This window comes from Theileria parva (genome assembly GCF_000165365.1).
Source record: "Theileria parva strain Muguga chromosome 3 map unlocalized ctg_530, whole genome shotgun sequence".
Classification (NCBI taxonomy): domain Eukaryota; phylum Apicomplexa; class Aconoidasida; order Piroplasmida; family Theileriidae; genus Theileria; species Theileria parva.
The window spans coordinates 491789-516122 of NW_876245.1; the positions used below are offsets into that span (position 1 = coordinate 491789).

At 31.1% G+C, this 24334-nt stretch overlaps 8 protein-coding genes across 8 annotated transcripts; 1 reads left to right on the forward strand and 7 right to left on the reverse strand.

Moving 5' to 3' along the window:
* On the reverse strand, positions 1-708 carry TpMuguga_03g02240 (uncharacterized protein). The gene is made up of 2 exons (XM_061305843.1): positions 427-708; positions 1-346 (listed from the first exon to the last, which is right to left on the reverse strand). The coding sequence occupies exons 1-2, from the start codon at positions 590-592 to the stop codon at positions 111-113; spliced, it is 402 nt and encodes a 133-aa protein (XP_061161759.1). The 5' UTR covers positions 593-708; the 3' UTR covers positions 1-110.
* Positions 709-774: 66 nt separating this feature from the next.
* Positions 775-2153, forward strand: TpMuguga_03g00239 (uncharacterized protein). The gene is made up of 4 exons (XM_061305655.1): positions 775-961; positions 992-1059; positions 1134-1290; positions 1323-2153. Exons 1-4 carry the CDS (start codon positions 860-862, stop codon positions 2127-2129), a joined length of 1134 nt encoding a protein of 377 aa, XP_061160988.1. The 5' UTR covers positions 775-859; the 3' UTR covers positions 2130-2153.
* Positions 2154-2185: 32 nt separating this feature from the next.
* Positions 2186-3564, reverse strand: TpMuguga_03g02665 (uncharacterized protein; the record flags this gene model as incomplete). Its single annotated transcript, XM_061305896.1, has 2 exons — positions 2320-3564; positions 2186-2265 (listed from the first exon to the last, which is right to left on the reverse strand). The coding sequence occupies exons 1-2, from the start codon at positions 3458-3460 to the stop codon at positions 2186-2188; spliced, it is 1221 nt and encodes a 406-aa protein (XP_061161760.1). The 5' UTR covers positions 3461-3564.
* A 48-nt stretch (positions 3565-3612) lies between these two features.
* On the reverse strand, positions 3613-4796 carry ZNHIT6 (HIT zinc finger family protein). The gene is made up of 5 exons (XM_758165.2): positions 4489-4796; positions 4273-4440; positions 4107-4177; positions 3924-4039; positions 3613-3798 (listed from the first exon to the last, which is right to left on the reverse strand). Exons 1-5 carry the CDS (start codon positions 4782-4784, stop codon positions 3673-3675), a joined length of 777 nt encoding a protein of 258 aa, XP_763258.2. The 5' UTR covers positions 4785-4796; the 3' UTR covers positions 3613-3672.
* Positions 4797-4799: 3 nt separating this feature from the next.
* Positions 4800-9014, reverse strand: TpMuguga_03g00241 (Adenylate and Guanylate cyclase catalytic domain protein). Its single transcript, XM_758166.2, has one exon. It carries the CDS (start codon positions 8864-8866, stop codon positions 4937-4939), a length of 3930 nt encoding a protein of 1309 aa, XP_763259.1. The 5' UTR covers positions 8867-9014; the 3' UTR covers positions 4800-4936.
* Positions 9015-9981: 967 nt separating this feature from the next.
* Positions 9982-14262, reverse strand: TpMuguga_03g00242 (uncharacterized protein; the record flags this gene model as incomplete). Its single annotated transcript, XM_758167.1, has 1 exon — positions 9982-14262. One exon carries the CDS (start codon positions 14260-14262, stop codon positions 9982-9984), a length of 4281 nt encoding a protein of 1426 aa, XP_763260.1.
* Positions 14263-14380: 118 nt separating this feature from the next.
* On the reverse strand, positions 14381-19638 carry TpMuguga_03g00243 (uncharacterized protein; the record flags this gene model as incomplete). Its single annotated transcript, XM_758168.1, has 2 exons — positions 14381-14404; positions 14443-19638. The coding sequence occupies 2 exons, from the start codon at positions 19636-19638 to the stop codon at positions 14381-14383; spliced, it is 5220 nt and encodes a 1739-aa protein (XP_763261.1).
* Positions 19639-20701: 1063 nt separating this feature from the next.
* TpMuguga_03g00244 (uncharacterized protein) lies at positions 20702-24264 on the reverse strand. The gene is made up of 4 exons (XM_758169.2): positions 23813-24264; positions 23699-23769; positions 23552-23667; positions 20702-23516 (listed from the first exon to the last, which is right to left on the reverse strand). The coding sequence occupies exons 1-4, from the start codon at positions 24261-24263 to the stop codon at positions 20762-20764; spliced, it is 3393 nt and encodes a 1130-aa protein (XP_763262.2). The 5' UTR covers position 24264; the 3' UTR covers positions 20702-20761.
* Between the last annotated feature and the right edge of the window lie 70 nt (positions 24265-24334).

A 24334-nucleotide genomic window follows, 5' to 3' on the forward strand; every position in this document is an offset into this window, starting at 1 on the left:
TATACATTACAATCAGATTAAAGTTTAAAATATTTGAATTTTCCTCAAATACAACTTGAGTTGAACATTTGATAAATATTTTACAAATTCCAATAATATTGAGTGAAAAATCAATGTTTTGGATAAACTGGAACTTTTAGATCTGTGATTGCCAATTGTCTGTTTTTAAATGGTCTGGGATATTTTAACAGATTTTTATATAAGAATTGGAAGCCAGTTTTATTAGAGGAGTTTGGACAAAAGGGATTCGACTGCGATTTATAAGGTACAATCTGAGGTATTGCACATCTAACATATGATATCAAGTCCTTATCATCAGCAGAATTCAGGATTATCTTCTCAATTTCTATAAATTTATCATATTTAAATCTTAACTATGTGAAGACTAAGATTCTAATAAATAAAATAATAAGTATCAAAAGTTACGTTGTTGATTGTTTAATGTGTTGTATAATGAAATGTTTTTCATGTAATATTTGTAATGGAAATTTGTGATATCCCACATCAAATTATCAATAAACGGATGAAACCCGTTTTTGGACAGTTTTGTCCTTCTAGTCAATAGGCCATTTCTCAAATAACGATACGACATTGTAAATACACATGTCAAATTATATTCATTAAAAATTATACTAAAACATATTAAACGGAATAATAAATAAGTAAAATTTTTAGTATAAATAGAAAATTACGAAAAATTAAATAAATTATAGTAATAGATGTGATAATTTACACTATAATATGTGGATGTGTAAATGATAAAAACAGAGGAAATATACATTTAATAACTTAGGAATGTCTTATATATAATGGATACCTCAATTTTATGCATTTAATTTGAGGAAGTTTGTTCTTAAACATGGAGAAGGCTTTAAATGAGTTTTCTCTACTGTGGAATGATGTTGGCATCTTTAACGATATATCAAAAATAACAAATAAACAGAAGGTTGAGACAGAAGAGGTAAGAAAACTTATGAAATATTTATTTCAGGTTAAAACTGAAACAGCCACTCATCAAAATGATGATTTGATAAATGACATATCAAAGAAATGGAATCTGTACCTCAATTTACACAATATTTGCTCATATTTATACTATTTAATTATGAAAATATTAATATTAATAATTTCAGAGAGGCTTTCGAGAAGAACGACGAGATGATAAGATTACACGAGAACATATTAAATAATCTAAGCGAATTAACCATTCGTGAGATATCTTTACACTCAAATTTTAAAACCTTGAATGAAAATTATAATAATTTACTAAACTTGCAATCTCAACTCAACGTAAGTTTACACATTTTAACTTAATTTTATAGTCTAAGATTAAGAAGGTTGAGTCAATTTATAGCCATTACAGTAATATGAACTTGGTAAACGAGTTTAATAACAATTTCTTCAATATTAATTTCAATGACTCTAAGTTGCTATGCCAATTCCTAACAAAGGTCAATGAGATGTTAGTTCTAATAGTGAACTCAATCAACTTTTTCACACTTAACAACTATTATAAATCTGAAGTTTATAAAAATAAGTACCAACAGCAACTTAAAACTATTTTATATAATATAAAGTTGCTGTTTAAATTTATTTTCAAATACCACGTTAGAATTGGACAAACTAATAGGGATTTAAATTCTGAAAGTTCCTCACTAGAATTTGAAAACTCCCCTGAATTAATTAATAGTAAAAATAATTTAGTTGATGATGACCCAGCTAATGATGTTCTGGTAATTAAAATCCTAAAATTAATGAACAAAATAATGTTAAATATGAATAATGACGATGATGTCATACAAATTAAGCTCTACTATATTAATAATATTGTCAACTCACAGCTTAAAAGCACTAGTTTTGATTTGGATATTGAGAAGAATAGTGAATCAGACTCCAATCCTCTATTGGGTGAGATTAAATCTCTGATAAATAAACAATTTTTGTACTATAATATACTATTTGAAAATGTGATTATCGAGGATAAAGAAGAAATAATAACCCTATTAGTTAATAATATAAAATCGCAATTTAATTATAAGGGACAAGATTTAGAAGATTATAAACACTTTTTGTTAAACAACTCCTTCCCAGATGATGATAATTCAAACATAGATAAACAATTTAGTTGATCTAACCGCTATATTTAATGTAATATACCATTTATATTTTATTATATTACATTAGATTATAATTGGAAAATGTAAATTCCTTCATCGGAGTTGTATGAGAATACGTTGTTATAATTTACCAGATTGTAACTCCATCCTAAAATAAGATTAATATCACTCTAATTGTGGTAATAAATAAGATTTGTTATACCTAGTTCGAAAGTTGAGAGGATGTTGAGTTTACTTAAAATTTCCAACTCTTTGTTTAGTATTAAAATTTGTGAGTTTTTAAACAATAATAAAATATTTTCACTGCAGTTTACAGCTAAAATGTCGTACGAGAAACTCTTACTGCTAACGATATTCGCATCGGCATCATTGATGTCGTATAAAGTTAAAACTAATAAGTCTGTGACCACTGTTATCATATTATCCCATATTTTACAGTTTGTTACTAGGTGGTATTTATTGTCTATATTAATCCTGTTAACCAAAGCTAAATTATACATTTCCCGACTTTTAGAATTAGTATTATTCATAGTGTCGACTGGTTTGAGTGAATAAATATTTACACATTTGGAATTATTCTCTTCAGTGTTAATCTTACAAGTGACTACATATGGAAATTTAAACTCTAGAACATTTTCTATATGTATGGTACTGTTGACATACTGTATTTTACACACACCGTCTTCACTTTCAGCCTCAGTTAAATTCATCAAAGTTATAGTACTATTGCACATAATTAGGACGTAATTGTTATTTTGGATGATCTGTTTGTAATTTTTATACAGACTTGTGCTATTAATTTCATTATTCACATACACGTCTCTGTGTATGGTGTAGCGATCAATGTCATAAATTACTATGTTATTCAGACCTACCAGAGAGTATAATTTACCCTCAAAAATGTATACACCGTTCACACATTCGTCATTATATGTTGAGTATACAACATATCTACCGACTACTTTGGTACTAGAGTTCTTGTTATCACATTTACTTGGAGTAGATTTCGTATTAAGACTGGTAGAATTTTGTTTTGAATTATCAATTGATGATTCTAGTTTATCAATTTCTACTATAACATCTGAATTGCTGAGGTGTTGGTTTTTTGTGTTAGCTTCTTGAGTTTTAGTTGATGAACGAATATTTGGTGGGTCATCCGCCAATGTAGTATCATTATTTGTGGAAGAATTAGTATGAGTTTCAAGGTTTGAGTTAAAAATATATGCTGAAACTCTACCAAGTGCAGTTCCAGCTACAATACCTTCCTTGCCCATCCAAAAGGATGTTACTGGGTCACCCATTTGTGATTCCAGCACCAGCCTGTTATAATAATTTTCCTTCATAATTTAAATATAATCATCAGTCAAAAACAAATACATTTACACATACTTATTATAATGTTATATATCTGGTACAACTTTAAGTACATATGATAGTATGGTGTAATTTCTGATACACATGACGTTATTTACAAACAAAAATAACATAAAATCACTTTATTTATGTTACAATAAATTATTTTAATCATATTAAAATGATTTCATGGGCTGAAATTTCACGGTTGAGTGGACTCGGTAACCACTGGTTCAACATGGCCAGTTTTATCAGTATGTTCAGGAGTGGATTCCACAATTTTATATGACTCTAATTGATCCTTTAAAATTACATAAAATGTTGGAAACTAAAAATAAATGTGAAGTTGTTATTAGTTGAATTTATCAAGTAGAATATGAATTCAATTTTAGAATCAATGATAGAAATAATTTGAGTGTGTATTTAAATTTTATAGTTTTAGTTAAAACTTACATCAAGTATAGTGCGATTAATTAAATTATTTAAAATGGTCTCGTTAACGTTACATTTAGTGTATTCTAGTTTATTTCCTTCCTTAGGATTCATTTTCACTAGAATCTCTATGTTATCTATAAATAATAATAGTATTAAAGTGTAAAATGAGCGTAAATGTGGTTAAAAATAATAAAAAATTACCAATGGATGAAAATTTGTTTTTCTTCTTCAAATCGTTATACAATTCATTTAACCTTGTATTCTCATCTACACTAAATAGATATTATTTGTGTGTAACAACTAGAAGTAGATAAATAATTTAATGAGAAAGATAAGTGAATGTGTAGGTGCTTAGGTGATGTAATACTTGTGCAGAAAAAATGCTGAATTATTCAAGTATATAAATTCAATTGTCCAAAATATAACGTTTTTTTTAATTTTAGTTTTGTTTATCTTGGTTCTTTTCATTATTAAGGGTGAAGATATTAGATTTATCCCCTTTTGGCTACAGTGCTTCCTTATGAACCTTCTACTACTAATCAATAGGTGATAGTATTTAATATTACAAATATTTAGTAATTACCTTGAATTATTCAGTATATATGGGTTAACGTAGAAACGTGTGGTAGATTCTAGTTTCTTAGAAACCGAATCTAGAAAATTACAATCACTCAGTAGTATTTCATTATTTATATCATCTTTTCCAACATGTTTTATATTATATTTGTTCTTGATCCCATCTGAAACAGAACTGGAGTTTTTGCAACCATTTTGGCTAGTTTTATTATGTATTTGAGTACAACTCAATGAACATAACTTAATTAAACAATTTGGGCATTTATATTTGGATTCCTTATTACATACATAACATTTATTCATAATAAATAATAAGTAATCATATGTATAAATTACTACATTAGAACATAGAAGTTGTGTATTGGGTTTGGTAAATATAATTCCAGTTTTACACTCTGATAAATGGCATAAAATGAGAGAAAAGTATTAGTCTGGTGGGTATTTAAGGTGATTTCCTAGGTGTGTAATGCGAGATTGTCGATAATGCGTAGTTTCTCATCAGGTAAGATGATATTTGAAATAATCCCCTTTAATATTTTATTGTTAACAAATATTACTCCGTTTTCATCGCCAGATTCTATTAGGTTATTCAATAACAACCCGTTCACATGCACCTCCACATCAACTTTTTTACACACTTGAGGGGCATCAACTGAGATATTTTCTGGAAGAATGTTATTCTTGTGATTAGATAAAATATGGCCCAGTTGATTCATTCCTATTGGCTTATTTAATATGGTTAAAATTTTTAGTATAAACAGTTCGTCACTTTTTATCACATTCAATTTATACTCGTAATAATTATGAACCAGTTTTATTATCTGTTTTTCTTCTAAACCAATTGAATCACTTTTACCTGAGCCATCATTAACATCTTTATCATCAACTGATTTGTTTGTAGTGTGGAAAAACTTGTAAAGGTGATTAGAAAATTTGTCATAATTGAAGTTATTATCGATCAAATATCTGATAAACTCATAAGTTATGGAATGAACACCGTTTGTTATGTTATATACGTTATCAACCAGCAAATCTATGTGTGTACTATCATGAACTTCTTTTGACTCAGAACCTCCATCACTAGGATTATTGATAATATTCTCATTCATAATATTTGATAACACATTCTTTAGTTCAGTTTTCTTGAGTCTTTTTATATCTATAATCTTACTAGTTGATATGCCAACAGGGTCTTTGGTACCATGAACAGTATGGTCATTATTCAATACTACCAATGTAAATTTATTACTATTTGGGTTTTTACGTCGTTTTTCGTTGTATTTTATCAATTTTTTAAGTAGCTTGTCAATTCTAGCCATATCTATATGAACCCCCTTAAGCTGTTCTCCGCTATTAAGTTGAACCTTATTTTCCTTTGAATTAACTGAGCTTGCCTTGACGATGTTGACAATTAATATAATATTATAATAAAGATTAATTCCTTTAATTAGTGAGTATATATAACTTTCAAGGTTATCCATTTCACTGTTTATTATATCCTGTACGTTGACATCTCGAGGTTTAGTGTTACTTGTAGGTATATTATTGAGTGTTTGAGTACCGTTTAGTAATAACTGGAGTGCGTTTACATTGTTACTGTTATAGGTGTTACTTAGTAACTGTTGCAATTTATTATCACTGTTCTTGTTATCTATAAGTTTATTTAGTATATTAATATACCAATGTAACTTAGGGTTAAGTAACATCTTCAAAGACTCCTCGATTTTTAAATAAGAAACTTGCTCATCGGTATCTCCATCATTAAACTTATCAAACCCATTTCTAGAAATTGAGTTGTTATTGTACAATGATATAATTTTATGTATCAACAATTTATAGGTGTGTTCTAAGGTGTTGTAGATCAATCTGTTACTGTCATAGTTGACATATAACACTTTATAATCATCATCTGTGTTATTGTCTATATACTTGTGAATTAACCTATTATTCATTGTGGTTTCATCATTTATAACAATTATATGATTTTCCTCAGATTCTTCAAGTAAAGTTGATGTTGTGTTATTCTCCTTATATGTGGAAAATAGAGATATCAGCTCAGTATTATGATACAAATGTTTAATGATAGTGTCATTGACAATATTGTTATCTGATGTGTTTATATCATCATTACTATGTATCTTTAGTTTACCAGTTGGGGTATAAACTGCTAATTTCTCATCTTTACCTTTTACTTTAATTTTCTCCAACTCCAATAATTCTATCATACTTGAACATTCATTATAAGTGTTCTCATCTATTAATATGTTATAAAGATCTGAACCTGATTTACTAGAACTATTCTGGACCTTGGCAACGTCATTCTTATCTTTAGTATTTTCTTCAGGAATTTGTGGGTTATCAGAATTAACAAGTTGCTGTATATTAAAAGAATGCATCATTAATCTATTGGATATGTTGACTATATTTCCAATTGATGTGAATTCATTTCTTAATTTATTGCCTAACAACCCACACCAGACTTTACCTGTGCAAATCCCTATACCAACGTTGAATCCAATCTTCTTACTCATTTTAACCACTTTTAATGAAAGTAGTATTGATCTAAATGCATCATCTTCATGGAATAGTGGAGGAAATCCCATAAATATTAATATACTTATCCCTTTATCATCTACTATTAATTTGTTTATTGTACCTTCATAGGAATATGTACACTTTTGGCATATTAACATTATCTCATTTAATACTCCACTATCCACACCGCAAGTATGTTTAACGGGGTTTTTATCAGTATTGGTAGAATCCACGTTAGTATCCTGAGAAGATGTAGTACTTTTGTTGGTATTTGCCACATCAGTAATAGTGCTATAAGGAAGTTTATTGGAGGTAACTGTGTTACTGGTAGTATTGATCCTGAAATTGATGAATATGATAGTGATTTTTCTCATTTCATTATTGCAAATATTAAACTGGTTAATCAACAGCCTATTGTATATATAACGTGGCATGAAAAACTTCAACAATTTTATTATTATGTTATCATTTTTTTGATTGATTTCAGACAACCTCAGTAATAATGAGTTATCAACAACAAGATTAGATGGGTCAATTTTATGATCAAAGTTATTAGTAATGTCCAAGCGATAGGTAACAGCAACATCACTTAAGGTACCAAGAGAATTTTGAGTAACCATTGAGAAATTATCATCATCGAAAAAATCATGAATATCAGACTGAGAAGGACTATTTTCATCATTTCCCAATGATAATAACTTATGGTAGGTATTATTATCGAAAATAACCTGTTGAGTATGGATATAGTCTCTAACTTTGTTGTACAGGGTAGGCGATAAGACAGTTTCACTAGATTTGGATAAGTTTGATAGTACTTTTAATTCACTTAGTACATCACCGATTACAACATATTCGTAACGTTCAAATATACCGCCAACTAACTTTATCTTTATATTTCCGTAAATACAACTTATGTGTATTGTTATATTATCTGACACGTCCTCTGAGCTGTGGGTGGTTTCATAATTACGATAATGAATTGGATAATTATTTAATATGTTGTGCAATTCAATACAGCATTTTATGCAATTTAAACATCTTTCCAAGTCCTTTTCTTGTTCAATATCAGAATTGAAATCGGTATTATTTACACTCAGTTCCTTGGTGTTATTATGAGATAATAATGCACTTTTGTCACTATCACAAAAGATTGCTAGAATGGCATCACCTGAGAACTTGATTATGTCTCCATTAAAGTGATATATTAAATTGATAATTGGGTCGAAGAAGTCATTTAAAAATCTACCTAAGTTGGCCACAGATTGTGGGTCTTCTGAATTCTCAATTCTTTGTGTCAAATTTGTGAATCCTGAGATATCACAAAACATTATGGGAACATCACCTTCAAAAATTCCATTTTTCATCAGTTCTATTATATTTCCATAGAAATCAGAATCAGGTATAATTGGTCCATTCTGTTCAGCAGTGTCCAAACCATCGATAGATAAACCAGACCCATTTATAATAGTTTTATCGAGGTGATTTGTTAAAAAACTTTGCATGATGTTTGGAATGAATGATAAAAATGGAGTTAAATTGACGTTAACTTTGTTTGTGATATTCACATTGTTGTTACTGGTGTTAGTATTTTTGATCATCTTTAAGAGCTCATTTAGTCTTCTTTCATAGCGTAAACTAAGCCACTCCCAATCATTTCTAACTCGTTCATAGAACTCATTTTCGTCTTCATCATAATCATCCGAACTATCAAAATCATCAGCACTATCATCCGTTGCGTCGGCTGTGCTTTGGTCAAATCGGTCATATTTACTATCTAAAAATTTTCTGTTCTTTAAAGAATTTAAAATTAATTGGTTATAAAACCAAGAACAACTTCTAAATATCTTCATTTCAACAGAATATTATTACACATTAGCTTTTAAATTTTGGATTATACATTGATTAATTCTATTTTACACAGTATATTATCCTACATTATTTTAAAATGATAACATTGATTTAGAAATAATTTACATGGTTTAAAAAACTTGAAAAAAATCTACAATGAAGTGTTACTTAATGAAGAAGCTCAGTTTGGTAATTTACACATTGTACAAAAAAGGTAAAATTTTAAAGAAAATTTTAAATAATTATTAAATTAAAAGAAAAGTATAGGGAAATATGTGTTTTTAAAGGATATAAAGTCTAAAGAAAATGAACTCTCCCAACACTTAAAATGTTAATTATGGAAATATTAAAAGAATATTTTATTGAAAGATTCACAAGGTTCAATTAATTAATTTAAATTTAAATAAATCATAGAACTAACCTTAATTATAAACAATTTTTATTAATAAAGATCACGTTATATATTTAGATCTAAGATAAAAAATGACCGGACTTTTACACTTATCTCTTTAATTATTGGATATTATTATTGGATCTGATTGGGTTTTTCAAGTTTTGGTGGAAATATATAGTATTCTTCCCCTATAACTCCTATAATTATTTCGTTGTTCCTATGTTTATGAAAAAAATCCTATTTTATGGCATAAATTCACATCATTTGAGATTAAAATAAATAATTCGATACCATATCCTCCATAAACATGAATTAAATTCACTTAATTTTTTATTATGTAAATATTAAACTACATTATTGATTAAAAATTAAAGTGAGAACATATTTGTGAATTGAGCCCATTCTCACTATTTAGTTTGAAAATGTTACAAATTACAAAAATTTTTTGTAATACACTTAATCTAAATTTCAGACTAAAACTAAGTTTCTAATTTATCCTATTTGTGATAGGTTAATTGCCGTGAATAAATTAACCTGAAATTGACTGCATTTCAAATGTTTAGTTTACAAGATGGATTTATAATATACACCGGAATAGCCTCTTTAGAATTAATAAGTTATTTGTTGTTATTCAATATATGATACACAGGAACGACTTGATTAATCAGTTGTGGTACTGGGTTCTTGTTGAGATTCAGGTCTAGATAACTCAGGAGCGCTGGTTTATTCTTGCTCTTTGTCACTTCCTTCAGAATCTTCGTGTGTTTCTGATCCACTAAGTGATTCAGAATCTTCAGGCTGTGATTTATTGTGTTCGGTATCTGATTTGTCTGAGGTTGGATCCCCGTGTTCAGGTTTTTGTGGTTCGCTTTTAATAGATTGAGTACCATACCTACGAACCATTTTCTTCCACTCATTTTCTTCAAATGTGCAGAAAATGTATTCGTTTTCAAACCTTAGAACAAATTTCTTCTGATCACTGTTGTAGGTAATGGACTTTGGATGTTGGTTATCTTCTGGAGTTTGTTTCCACACAGTCCCATCATTGTGCTTGACCAAGGAACATTTTAAGTTATTCAAGTCATACTCATAGACGTCATTTTCTCCGTCCCAATTTACATTGTACTTAGATGGGTTTATAAATGCAAACTTTCCTGATTTACCTTTTTCGTATAGTTTAACCTCAGGGCGAGCATTTGTTGTTTTGGTTCTATAACCGCTGAAAGGTTTCCACTCTTCATTAATAAATGAGGAAAAGTAAACATAATGGTCTTCACACTCAACCTTAATGGTACTATTTGCAATATTAAAAACTACAGAATCGGGATAGTGATCCAGATGTCTTTCAGAGTCATAGCTCCATACATCATGTTCGTCATATTTAACATGGGTACATTTAACTCCGTAGAATATATTACATGTAATAACTGGACCAGTAATTTCTTCATGAAAGCCTTTGAGAGGCTCTGACAATCCATCTTCATTCGTCTGATAGAGCTTTAGTCTATAAAATTCCTTGTTTTTGGTCATCTTGGATGCTTTATATCCATATACAGAATGCCACTTATTGTCATAATATGAGTGGTATGATTCATAATTATCTTTGGACTCGACAATTAGGAAACCATTGTTTCTATTAAAAATAATAGACGTTGGATAATTCGATCCATAATCATCCTCTTCGTGTTTCCATGCAGAAATTTTATCATACTTGACTTCAGTACATTTCACACCAGGTTTCAAATTATGTGTAAGAATATGCCCAGCTTCCCCCCTTCTAAACTTAGAGTAGTCGAGTTCGTACGGTCTAGTGCTAAGATCTAGAGAGAAAAGCTTTAATTTATTAGCATCAAATTTATAGTCCTTAGTAGTCTTCAATTTATTACCAAACGGCATTTGTTTCCATTTACCCTTGTGAAAGGTATACAAGTAACGATAGTTGTATCCAGATTCAACGAGAAGAAAGTTCTTGTTTTTGGTAAAAACAACTCTGGTCGGATAGAAGTCTTCATGTTCAATACTATCATGGACCCAAGCATCAGTATTATCATACTTTACGAAAGTGCATTTTACATTTTCATTAATCTTGAAGATTAGTGAGTTGTAGGAGTCCTTTTTCTCATACTCACTTGTTTTAAGTTCAACAAGTTGATCCGGGTCTGAAGGATCGAAAGAATATAGTTTGAATTTATCAATTTCGACAGCATCAACTTTTCTTTTCAATTTATAGCTGAAAGGCAACAACTTCCACTCTCCGTTTTCAAATTCAAACATGTAACGATAGTCATACCCCGACTCTACGACGAGATAATTTTTCTTTTTAACCAGGGAAATCGTTGTCGGATGTTTATCTCCATGTTCACGTTCGTAGTGTTCCCATACTACCTTATCATCATACATCAAGCAAGTACAGTTTGTTAAATAGTTCATATTGTATCTAACTAAAGTATCTGACTCTTCCTTGTCATAATGAGCTTTAGTCATCTCAACACGTTTGTTATTATTAAATTTATCATTAGTTAATAGTTTCAGTTTGCCGATATCGTACGTACTTGATGAGGAAGAATGGGATTTTAAGGTGTAACCATAAGGTAAAGGTTTCCACTCCTTATTTTGATAGACGTATAAATAACGGTAGTAATGAGAGGACTCGACCATGAGAAAACTCTTTGATTTATTAAAAATGACAGCTGTTGGATATCGGTGGGCATGCTCATTCCTGTTATAGGTCCATGGAAAGCTATCTTCATATTGTATGGAAGTACACTTGACGTTCGTGTTGAATTTTATGGCTAGAACATTGGGAGAATACTCAATATCGTATTGACTGGAATCAAGTTCAACAAGTTTCTTATAATCTTTGGGATCTTGAGTTAACAATTTGAATTTATCATAGAAAATGTTCGTTGCTTTAAAACCGAAAGGCAATTCTTTCCATTTCTTATCATAATATGAATATACATAACGGTAGAGATATGAAGAATCGACCACGATATAACTCTTTTTAATATTCAGTAAGACGGTTGTGGGAAAATCATCTCCGTGTTCATTTTCATTGTATTTCCACACAACTTGATCTTCATACCTGACGTCGTTACAATTAACGTCAGGCTTGAAGTTATAAAGAATAAATGATGGATTTTCTCTGATATACTTGGTATAATCAATCTGAACCAACTCGGAAGTGACTGTACCATCTGAAGTTTCTTTAGTTTCTATGGTGAAAAATGTTAGTTTGTCAACATCAAATTTATCATAAATACTGTACTTGGACTTTAATTTATCATTGGCACCCAATGGTTTCCACACATTATTTTCAAATTCTAACAAGTTACGGTAATTACCTGAAGACTCAACAACTAAATATTTTCGGATCAGATTGTTGAAGTAAATTGACGTTGGAAACTTATCCTCATGGTCAGTTTCAGTATGTTTCCAGAGTTCGGTATCACCATACTTTATACAGGTACACTTAACACCAGGGTTAAATTTATATATGGTGTCTGGTTCCTCTATATCAAATTTGGATTTGTCAAGCTCAACAGTAGTTTCACTGCTGTCTATGGTGAAGAATTTTAATTTTGATGGATCAACCGGGTGGGATAGGCGCGACTTGAAAGCGAATACGCACTTAAAATTACCAGCAGAATAAGAGAATAAATAGCGGTAAATGCCGTAACAGTCTACCATAACAGTTTTTTCATCAGTGTTGACAGAAATTGTGGTTGGATATTTATCTTCATGATCTTTATAATTATAAGACCATACTGGAAACCCCTCATATTTGACGTCGATACACCTGGAACCTGGATTAAACTTGAATGTGGTAAATGGACCATCCTCGGATTTATCGTATTGAGTGGTGTCGTCCGCAACTGGTGTACCGAACGCATTCAGTGTGAAAATCTTCAATTTATCAGGATAGAGTGGTTGCAAATCCTGAGCTTTGTAGCCAGAAATGCACCTCCATTCATCATTAATGTAGGTATAATAATATTGATAATGACCTTCGGACTCTAGTAAAATAAAACTAGTGGCTGTGTTTAAAAGCATATTAGTAGGATAATGCCTTCCGTGTTTGGATTTATCATATTTCCACACAGTTTTATTGTTGTATTTAATTTCAGAACATTTCGCATCAGGTTCAAAGGTATAGTTCACCATACTAACTAGATTGTCTTTTTTTAATTTAGTAGCATCGAGTTCTTGAGATGAACCATCATCAGTCAAACCGAAAAGCTTAAAATGCTCAGAAACAACTGCAGACTCTTGTTGGACATCAACAGCACCAGACGGAAGTTCGGTAATATCCCGAGGCAATGGGTTTGGATCATCAAGGAGTAAGAGATCAAAGTCCTTGTCATTTTTGTAGGCATATAACATAATTTTTCCAGCTTGGCCATAATTGACAACAACTTTACATGAATAATCTGGCTTAAGAAACTCTTTAAGGACATGTTCACCTTTTCTAACTTTGGAAAACTTAAACCCATTTTTAACGGTAAATACATGATTGTCGTTCCTGTTTAAATAATCATTATTTTCGGAATTCTTCATATTGTTAAGGTCAAGTTCCATTAGATTCTCCGATCTAACCTCCACTACAGTGGTTGTTGATTCAGTCTGTTCTGGTTGAACATCAGAGGATGGTGGCTGAGTAGAATCTATTGTGGCCGAATCTTCTTCTTCAAATTCTTCTTGTTCTTTGGATTCATCTTCAATATCAGATGGTCGAATTACACCTGGAATGTTTATTTCTTCTGATTCTCCATCAGGATTTACAACAGTTAGGGAGTTTCTGAGTAGATTTAAACGGACGGATTTTAAGGATTCAAATTTTGGGTCAGCACCATGGCTCCAGATAACGGTATTTCCAATTTTAATCATATGACATTTTGTATCACCGTCAAATTCATAAGCATATAAGAACTTTTCCAATGACACAGAATAATTATCATCTTTTAAGAGTAGATATCCAGTTGTATCATCGTCATAATAGAACATCTTAATGTCGTAGAGATTAAGCCTTGTATTACTGATGTCTTTCCAATGTTGAGAAGGATCTTCCTTGTGTAAAAGTCGAAATTTGTTATCAAAACGTAACAAGGCAAGATAATTTTTGTTACCGGAATCCTTTAATACTACCCTGGTTATAAATTCTTTGGTGTTTGACGTTTTTAAAACGATTTTTTCTGATGAGTCAGATGAACTTGATTCAATCAAACTGTTGAATAAATATAGGCCTTTAGTTGTGAATGTGGTGAATTCACCGTCCTTAGAATATTCAAACTCATCTGTACCTGAAGTATAATCAAGATTAAGAGTAACTTTGTTGGAAGTCTCAATCCAATTGCCATCCAAATAATCCAAGTGTTTAATATCGTCACTGACCAGATGTAAAATTACATTGGTGATTTTCCCTCTCTTGCCTTGGCCATCTAATATGATTTTTTTGGCATGTTCTTTCATATCTCTAGCTTTCCAAATAATTTCATCAGAACCCAATCTTGAGGACCTTATTAATTTGTCAAATACACCACTGCCTATTGAAGTGTATGTAACAAGATCATCTTTCTTTTCATACTCGTACTCGCTTGTTGTTTCAGTTTTGTTAAGGTCTATGGTAACAGTCTTTCCTCTGTCCAATTCTTTTACCACCTTTCTTTGATCATGCATATTAATAACATATATATTATTTTCTATAAGATCCAAATATGCTCCTTTCATAACACCAAATTCTTGATCGTCATCACAATTGTAGATTACATCATTACCGAGTTTAACTAGATGAAATTTTAAACTTTCTTTCGTCCTGTATCCGAGGGATAGATGATATAAATATACGTTATACGAACTAGGAGATAACTGTTCATAAACAGATGTGGTCTCACTTTTAGAGAACAATTTTATACCATAAAAAGAATTCTTAGCATCGGTAATATCCACCAAAGGTTTTCTCTTTCCAGAAGAGTAGAACAACTGATATTTTTTGCTAGCAAGAAGTATAACGACATATTTTTCATGGGTTGAAGACTCTTTTAGCCTCACTTTGATGCCATAGTCATTATTGTGGGATTTCCAAAAGGTTTTAGTGGCAACTTTAACATCGTTAAATCCGTGCCCAGGAAGTGCAGTGAAGGTTTTATAAATTCCATTGTCGGAACATTGATAGTTAGAGGTATTCTCCGAAACGTTTATATTTAGTGAGGTTAATTTAGCTTCGGGAATTAAGGCATCTGAATCTTCTTCGAGCAATTCCTGTAGAACAGTAGCTGTAGAAGTAGATTGATCATTTGCCTCAGTGGTTTTCTCTGGTTTTGGTTTTGGAGGTGAAACTGCCTTATTCAAATCAAGTCTTTTGTTATCATTTTCAAAGTTTGTAAGAAAGAACTTATTGGAGACAAGACCGAGATAAACACCTTTAAGGGTATCAAATTCTAAATCCTGTTCATAATTATAGATTAGTTTATCGTTGTGTTTAATTAAATAACATTCAACTTCATCACCGAATGTGACACCATATGAAAATTCATGCAACTCTAGGTTATAACTTCCAGGATCTAGTTCTCTTTCCTCGTAACTTTCAGGATCAAATGTGAAGAACTTGAAGCCTGAAAAATTATGTTTTGAAGTGGTTATATCTTTCCATTCTTGGTCAACATCATCCTTGTGAAATAGAAGAAATTCTCCAGTAGTAAGTAGAAGAGCAGTATGGCTGTCGGTTAATTTTAGTCTGACCATTTTAACATATTTTTCTAACCCTTCTTGGGCACTCCAAAAAACTTCTTCTTTGCTAAAATCGGAGGATGCCGATCTTATTACTTTGTTAAACAAATATCCGGATTTAGGTGTATATGTAGCATATTCGTTCTTCTTATGATAATCAAATTCGCCAGTACTGGAATTGTTATTAAGATCTAGAGTAACATATGAATACGATGTTGGCACGTGTAATTGTTCTTTAGGTTGTTCTGCGGCAGAATCATCAGTTGTTTCTTTTTTATGAGTAGTTTCTTCGGATTGTGTTTCTTGTTCTTGTTCAGTTGTTTTTCCTTGACCAGTTGAATCTTCAATGGTTTCAAAAGCCTTCTGAGGTTTTTCATCTACTTCTTTCCAGGACGGATCCTCGTTGAGTCGACAGAACATCTTTTTGTCTGATCTAGTATCCATAATCAATGTTCGTTTTCCCTTATCAAAATCTTCTAATAATATCTTTTCTCCAAAGTCCAAACCATTTTGGATTTGCCAAATAACGGTTGTCCCTTGAACAACCTCGTTGAACACATGCCCAAGTTTCGGAACGTATTTATGAAAATTGCCACTTTTTGAGTAGTTGAATTCAATAGTACTCTCCTTTTTGTCGATGTCAAGGGTAACTGGGGTGCCCTTGATAACGGGTTTGTTAAGTTTCTTAAATTCACCGGGCTCGTTCTTCACAAAGAAACTGTTTGAAATAAGATCGAGATGAAACAGCGTTATTAACTGAAACTTGGTATCATCGGAATGTTGCCAAATATCAACGTCGGCATATTTAATCTTGAGACACTTGACTGCACTGTTAAAGGTGAATCTAAGGGAGTATTCAACTAGGGCAACCGTGTAATCAGATAAAGTAAGCTCAGTGCCACTCTCCCCTAGGAACTTGAGTTTACTAACATCATATTTCTCACCAGTGATATCAGTCCAAGTGTCATGAAATTGGTGGAAAAGTGAGAATGTATTATTGTCAAGTAGAATTGCTATATATTTATTCTTTATTTCATCAATAAACGAGACATTTGTACCACAAACATCACTTTTTGATTCCCAGATAACATTATTTCCTTGAGATACCTTGTTGAATGAATATCCGGCCCTAGTAACATATTTGTGACAATCGCCAGTCTTGGAGTAGTGAAACTTATCAGTACTGCTAGGCTTATTTACGTCAAGGGTAATAGGTTTGGTAGTAGGTTTAAATTCAAGTTTCTTGTACTCATCTACACTGTTATGGATGAAGAAATCGTTTGTAACAAGACCTAGACCAAGAATCGTAATTGTTGAATAGTTAGGATCGTCAGTGTGTTTCCAAAGATCATCATCTCCGTATTTTATTTTCTTACAGTTAACTCCGCTCTTAAAGATGATTCTGTAAGCTATCAAAGAAACAAGGTCAACCTTGTAATCCGAAGTTGTGATTTCCTTGTCATTCTCACCATAGAACTTGAGTTTAGTCATATCATGCCTCTTATCAGTGATGTCAGTCCAACTGCCATTGGATTGTTGTAAAAGTTTAAACAAATTGTTACTGAGTAGGATTGCCACGTATTTTTCGTTACCTTTAAACTTAGTCCTGACCTTGGTACCAACCAAATTATCTTTAGATTCCCAGACGACAGTCGTTCCTTCTGATACTTTGGTAAAATAGTGTCTAGACTTCGGAACGTACTGGTGAAACTCATTGTCGTTGGAATAATCAAACTCATCGGTACTTGCCTTCTTGTCTATGTCAAGGGTAACGAACTTGACAACTATCTTATTAAGCTCACCCGACTCGTTCCTCACAAAGAAATCGTTTGAAATAACATCGAAATGAAACATCGTTATCGACTTAAACTTAGAATCGTCAGTATTAGTCCAAATATCTCGGTCAGCATACTTGATCTTAAGGCACTTAACTCCATCATGAAGTGAATAACAAAATAATTGTTTAACTAGGGTAACCGTGTAACCAGAAGAATTGAGTTCACTGTCACTCTCCCCTAAGAACTTAAGTTTACTAACATCAATTTTTCCAACGATAATATCAGTCCAAGTTCCATTTGATTGATGGAAAAGTGAAAATGTGTCATTGTCAAGTAGAATGATTAGGTATTTCTTGTTGGGTTCATCAATAAATGAGACATTTGTACCACAAATGTTATCTTTTGACTCCCAGATAACATTACTTCCCTGGGTAATCTTACTAAACGCATACCCAGGTTTCGAAAAATATTTATGACAATCACCCGTCTTGTGATAGTAAAGTTTATCAGTACTGCTAGTCTTGTCGATGGCAAGGGTGACCTTGGAAATCTGTGTGAAAAGTGTTTTAAACCCATTAGACCCGTTCTTCACACTGAACTGGTTTGAAAGAAGACCTAGATAAAACATGGAGATTGAATCGAACTTGAAATCGTCAGTATGGTTCCAAATAACATCGTTCCCGTACTTGATCTTTTTACATTTTTCTCCATTAATGAACCTATATCTGTAGGAGTAGTTTACGATGGTAATAATGTAGCTGGTTGCAGGATTAATCTCATCATCACCGTCTCCGAGGAACTTGAGCTTCTTAATATCAAACCTCTTATCAGTAATGTCATTCCAGGTTTTACCATCTGGTTGATAAAACAGTTTAAACAAATTGTTACTGAGTAGTATGGCTAGATATTTCTCATCATCAAATAATACTTTTGTCCTGACCAAGGTTCCAAACACATTGTTTATCGATTCCCATATAACATTGGTACCCTGGGTGACCTTACTGAACAAATAACCATCTTTCGGAACAAATTTATGACAATCATAACTCTTGGAGTAGTCAAAATCATCATTGGTCTGGGTTATATTGATGTCAATGGTAACAGTGAAAAATAGCTTCTTTACTTCACCAGACGGGTTCATAATGAAGAAACTGTTTGAAGTAAGACCTAGTGAAAATGACTTTATCTCTTTAAACTTTCGATCGTCACCTGATTTCCAGACAACCTCTTGACCCAGCAACACTTTCTTACATTTGACTCCGGTTTTGAATGAATAACAAAAGGAGTAATCAACTATGGATATCTTATAGTCTGAAAGAGTTAGTTCCGCATCATTTTCACCATAGAACTTGAATTTGGTAACATCATGTTTCTGACTAGTGATATCAGACCAGGGATTATTCTTATTTGATTGGTGGAACAATTTAAACATATTGTTACTGAGTAGAACAACCAGGTATTTTACATTATTCTCAGACTTCGTCCTGACGAAAGTACCAGAAATGTTTTTTTTGGACTCCCAAATAACATTATGACCCTGAGTAACCTTACTGAAAGTGTGACCAGATTTGGGATCGTATGAGTGAAAAACACCATCCTTGGAGTACTCGAAAGCGCTGGTAGACTGAGTATTATCAATGTCAAGGGTTACAGGTGTGGTAGAGGGAGTTGATACAGGAGTAGCCTCAGCGGTTACAGTAGCTGGAGTTGATTGAGATACTGGGTCATTTTTAATAGCACTCCCGACCAAATGAGTACCATTAGAAGTGCCTTCTCCGGTATCTGCATTTGGATCAAGGGAATTTACTGAAATTTTCAGGTAGTTATATAACAAATATATAATTAAATACCCATGTATACACCTTAGTCCAACCATCAAAAGGTTGACTATGTAAAATAAATGGGACCATAGTAATAACAATCTAAACCAATGCGTGGCATTTTAAGTGTTTATTTATGTTATTTTAGCTGTTAATTGACAAAAATTCATCTGAGAATGGGGAGGGATGTTAAGAGTAAAACTTAAACATTCGTTAACATTTAATAATTAAGTAAAAATTAAGTTCGATAGTTGTTGCTAAACAAAACTTACAATTCCATGAAAACAATTATTTATTTAAAAAAAGTACGAAAATTTTCGATAATTGACATATTTTGGAAGTCCAGCATGCTGAGATTAAAACATCCTGAAAGTTTAGGATTTTTTATACATGATCATTTTTTTCATTAGAACTTGAAGTATTGATTCATTTAAGAATTTGTAAATAAAATTCGTCAACTAACTTGTGTTTTAAAATTCCTTTATGGATTCTCTGATCAATATCAGTTCATAAATTCTTCAAAGTTTAATACACATTTCAAAATCGTTCCATTTCGTTTTGAATACAGTTCAAAACTAACCATTAATACGATTCAATTATAGGTTTTAACAATATAATGATGATTTGTTTTCCTTAAAACAGGATCCCATTATATAATTATCTGGATCTTCTCTATTTTGTATTCAAATGATTCATATGATTCAATGATTGTTAGAATTTTGGTTATTTTGGGTTTAAAATAGAGAATAATTAACAATCTCAAATTAATGGTCACTGACAAAGTTGTAATGATTTGACTTGTGAGAATTAAGAACTAACATCTGTAAGTTAGACTCTATTATGTTTGTTTTGTTTAATTTATTGACTGATATAGGTAAATTAAGGTTGGTTTTGTACAGTAAAATAAGGCTATTTCTGGCCATACAAATTAAGAATCCTTACTCATATTCTGCATAATTATATGTTCTAGTCAAGTTGTTCTTTATTTTATTTATTATTACTAAAAATATATCAAAAGTAAAGGTAATCTTGAAACATTCATATTGGGTGGACCAAAGTTAGTTTAACATATGTTTATTTTTTCTACACTGCTCATTTGGGTTTTAAATAGAATATATATTGACTGAAGATCACATTATTTCAAAATAACGACTATTTGATTGAAACAGATTTGTATCTCTACATGGTGTATTTGACATAATATTTGTTAATTACTTTATTATTTAGCAATTTAACAACCTGGTTGATTTCATTTAGTTTATCTAGTACTTCTTTATTTTCCTTTAATTTTGGACCTTTCTTTACGTGTCTTACCATGTTGTTTATACAGAGTATTAGCGATTTCACATATTGCTTACTCGTAGTTGGGCCAGTATCCATAACTTTAACTTCAAATTCACCGTCTTCTTTTTCTGTTTTATTAAACTGTAGCAGTAATTTGTTCACGACTTCCAAATCATCTTCAATAGTATCGACTTGATCGTTATTCAATAAAAACGTGTACAGGGTTAACAGCTTTGACTTGATTACACTCTTCATATTATTAGTTAATAGCTCAAACAAGTTTACTTTACAAGGAACCTTGAAAGTTTTATATAAAGTTATCAGAATATCGTGATTCAACACCGTTCTCTTAGTGTACATCATACAGGTCATGTAATTAAGCACCTTTTCCATATCTACATGATTCTTACTCATAATCTTAAATGACAATACCAGTGCATTTTTCATGTTCTTGTTATTCAAGACATAGTTTACTACTCTGACAACCTTTTCACTCAGTTCAAATTTCTTTTCATCATCCCCGATTTTAACTGTAACAAAAACGTTGGCGCCTAAGTCTTCAGGGGCATTATTCTTAACACTAACATTATTGGCTGATGCTGTGGTGTTTTCGGCCATCTTTGTCAAGAATTTGTGTATTGCGTGACTGTAATTGTGTTTGAATGAGCTATTATAGTCCTTTAGTACTAGATACAGTCTATCCAAATCAAGATTATCCAAATATAACAGCAAGTTGTACCCAGTTATCTTCAGGCTGTAATCTTTTTTCTTTTCCTTTTCTTTATTTACATTTGGCGTTTCATTTATCAATTCACTTAAGCTTTCCACTACCAAATCGTCTGCATCATTTTCCAATTCTGTTGCTGTATCTTCCTCATCATCGTCACTTTTATCTTCAGCTTCTTCGTCCACTGAACTAGTATCCTCTTCATCTTCACTTATTTCAGTATCATCCTCATCGGCATCCGCATCTTCATCCTCGTCGGTATCTTCATCGTCTTCCTCAATTTCTTCATGGTATTCACCTTGTTTTAGTATATTATTGCCAATCAATATGTCATTGATAATGTTAAAATCGTTGTTGAGAGTGATTTTGAAAATTGTTTCCCAAATTTGACTACTAAATTTCTCATTTACACACTTGAATACCAGTTTGTTGATAGCGCTATACAGCTTATTCATCAAATCTTCGTCCTTATCATAATTAAATATGTTGTATATTATCATATTATACAATAAATTTTCATCATCTGCCTGTTTGTTTTCTTTTCCGGTAACATAACAGTACATGTAATTCATAAATGAAGCCAACAGGCCATCCTCATAACTACGTTTAAGATGAGTGTTTGTTACATAGTACAAGTATAATGTAACCAATAATATGTTTTCGAATATGGTATTGGTGTCCACGGACGGACTACTATTGGTTTTAAAATCTTTAATATGATTATAAAACCTTTCCAACAATACGTCGTTCTTGTCTTGAACTTTGTTCAATATTTTAACATTATCACATAATATACTGGTGTAATTAATCAATTCTCTGTTGTTTAGCCTCTTGTTTACCATTATATTTACATACTTTGTTAGAACACTGATATACAAATCCAACAATCCTGAATAAAAATCTTCCTTAGATTCAGCAGTTTCCGATTTTTTATCTCTTACTCTAGTATAGTGTGATAAAAGTTCAGTGGTCAAATTGAAATTGTTGTTTAATATTAACATCTTGATTAGTGTTATTTTAAAACTATTACAGTCTGTTTTTAACATAATTTCACTGAATATTAATTTGGGGTCTGGTGAATTCAGCAACAACTTGTTCATTAATGATTTGATAACTGCCAAAAATACGTTACAATTCTTATCATACATATTTATTGAATTTAGGACCTTATATATGTTTTCATTGTCCCAATTATCAACTGATTCAGACCCGTTTTGTCTAACTTCTTCTTTAGCCTTATTCGTCATTTGTAATTCTACCTTAATACCCTTATTATTGAAGGAAGTTGTGGCACTAGTACAGTGTAGTTGTTGTAATAGATTATAATAAAGGTTGACATATGGAATGATATCGCTGTTCACGCCACTATTTTTATCATTTTTACTAGTTATTAAATTATCATATATGGAATTTACTAGCTTGTTCCCATAATTGCAGTTAGTGATATTGTTGGATAGCAGGTGTAGGTAGTTATTGATAAACTGTTTAATATACAGCTGGTTGTTATACTTATAATACTTGATGATAACTTTAAAATAAATACTCAAGTTATCAACAAGTATGAGGAACAAATCCTGTTTTACTTTAAACAATAAAATTAAATAGACTATCAATGCGGTCTTAACTGAATTTAAACTACCTTCCAACATACAATCCAGTACATTTAACAACTTCTTAAACATCTTTGGGTCATTTAACTTTACTATAACATCTATCAAGTGTATATTTACTATTGGGTACACATTTTTCATATCCTTCAGTATGGACATTATCTTATTCTCTACTACATTCTTGTTCATTAATTGTAATTCAGAGCTGTTCTGGATACACTTCTCTGTGGCAAATTCAGTTTTAAAATACAATAAAAGACTATCATTATTACTAAATACGTCTAAAATCTTCTCGATTACTTCATTTTTTAAACTGAAAATTAGATTTTATAAATTTTATAAATTTACCTGTCTTGTAACTGGTTTACTATTGCGATCAAAACAACATTTGAGGATTCTTGTAAATAAACTTTATAGTTGTATGCTTCTTGTATGTATTCCACTATTTTACATATTTCACTAGTCTAAAAAATATTAAGTTAATTATTTAGTTACTTTAGTGTAATGTGTGAAGAGGTTAATTTTGCACAGATGTAACAGTATTTCTAGCCTTCCAAGGTACAGATCTAATGTGCAAATTAGAATGTTTGTGTTTTAGATGCAACTTACATCTTATTTCCTGGTTCGATACGTTTTTGATATTATACAAGTCCAGGAACAACAATATTAAATTGTCGAAATCAATGTAATCTTTAAAGTTAATCAAAATTTCATGAAGGCATTTCCCAAAACTTTCTCTACTCCCGCTCAAAATCCCCTTTAACAGACGATCCAGTGAGTATTGCAATAATATATTCTCATTCTTTGTTAATTTGTACGAATATTTTCGATTCTTTATTACACTTTTATTGTTTTTAACTAATAAATCACCTTCAACAGAATTATTTGAGGTTTCATCACTATCTTTTCCATCGATTTTATTATTATTTTGATATAGTTTAATGTAATTGCTGATGTTGTTAATTACTAGGTTATTATTTTTACTAAGTTTGTTTTTACTATTATTATTGTCTATCAATTTATTAAAAAATGATAGGAATATCTTTTCATTGATTTTCATTGTGAAAAAAGGTTAATTATGAATCTTACAACCACATAAATGTTTTGGCACATGATTCCAAATTATATTGT

What these genes read in the sequence shown, in the direction of transcription:
- TpMuguga_03g00244 (XM_758169.2), bottom strand. Translation starts at nt 24,263, where the DNA reads ATGAAAATCAATGAAAAGATATTCCTATCATTTTTTAATAAATTGATA. An exon ending in ATCGAACCAGGAAATAAGAT is followed by an intron (nt 23,770 to 23,812) that starts GTAAGTTGCATC and finishes TTTGCACATTAG; the next exon opens with ATCTGTACCTTGGAAGGCTA. An exon ending in GTAAACCAGTTACAAGACAG is followed by an intron (nt 23,517 to 23,551) that starts GTAAATTTATAA and finishes TCTAATTTTCAG; the next exon opens with TTTAAAAAATGAAGTAATCG.
- ZNHIT6 (XM_758165.2), bottom strand. Translation starts at nt 4,784, where the DNA reads ATGAATAAATGTTATGTATGTAATAAGGAATCCAAATATAAATGCCCA. An exon ending in AAACAAATTTTCATCCATTG is followed by an intron (nt 4,040 to 4,106) that starts GTAATTTTTTAT and finishes TATTATTTATAG; the next exon opens with ATAACATAGAGATTCTAGTG. An exon ending in TTAATCGCACTATACTTGAT is followed by an intron (nt 3,799 to 3,923) that starts GTAAGTTTTAAC and finishes ATTTATTTTTAG; the next exon opens with TTTCCAACATTTTATGTAAT.
- TpMuguga_03g00241 (XM_758166.2), bottom strand. Translation starts at nt 8,866, where the DNA reads ATGAAGATATTTAGAAGTTGTTCTTGGTTTTATAACCAATTAATTTTA.
- TpMuguga_03g00239 (XM_061305655.1), top strand. Translation starts at nt 860, where the DNA reads ATGGAGAAGGCTTTAAATGAGTTTTCTCTACTGTGGAATGATGTTGGC. An exon ending in ATATCAAAGAAATGGAATCT is followed by an intron (nt 1,060 to 1,133) that starts GTACCTCAATTT and finishes TAATAATTTCAG; the next exon opens with AGAGGCTTTCGAGAAGAACG. An exon ending in ACTTGCAATCTCAACTCAAC is followed by an intron (nt 1,291 to 1,322) that starts GTAAGTTTACAC and finishes TTAATTTTATAG; the next exon opens with TCTAAGATTAAGAAGGTTGA.
- TpMuguga_03g02240 (XM_061305843.1), bottom strand. Translation starts at nt 592, where the DNA reads ATGTCGTATCGTTATTTGAGAAATGGCCTATTGACTAGAAGGACAAAA. An exon ending in CACATTAAACAATCAACAAC is followed by an intron (nt 347 to 426) that starts GTAACTTTTGAT and finishes ATAAATTTATAG; the next exon opens with AAATTGAGAAGATAATCCTG.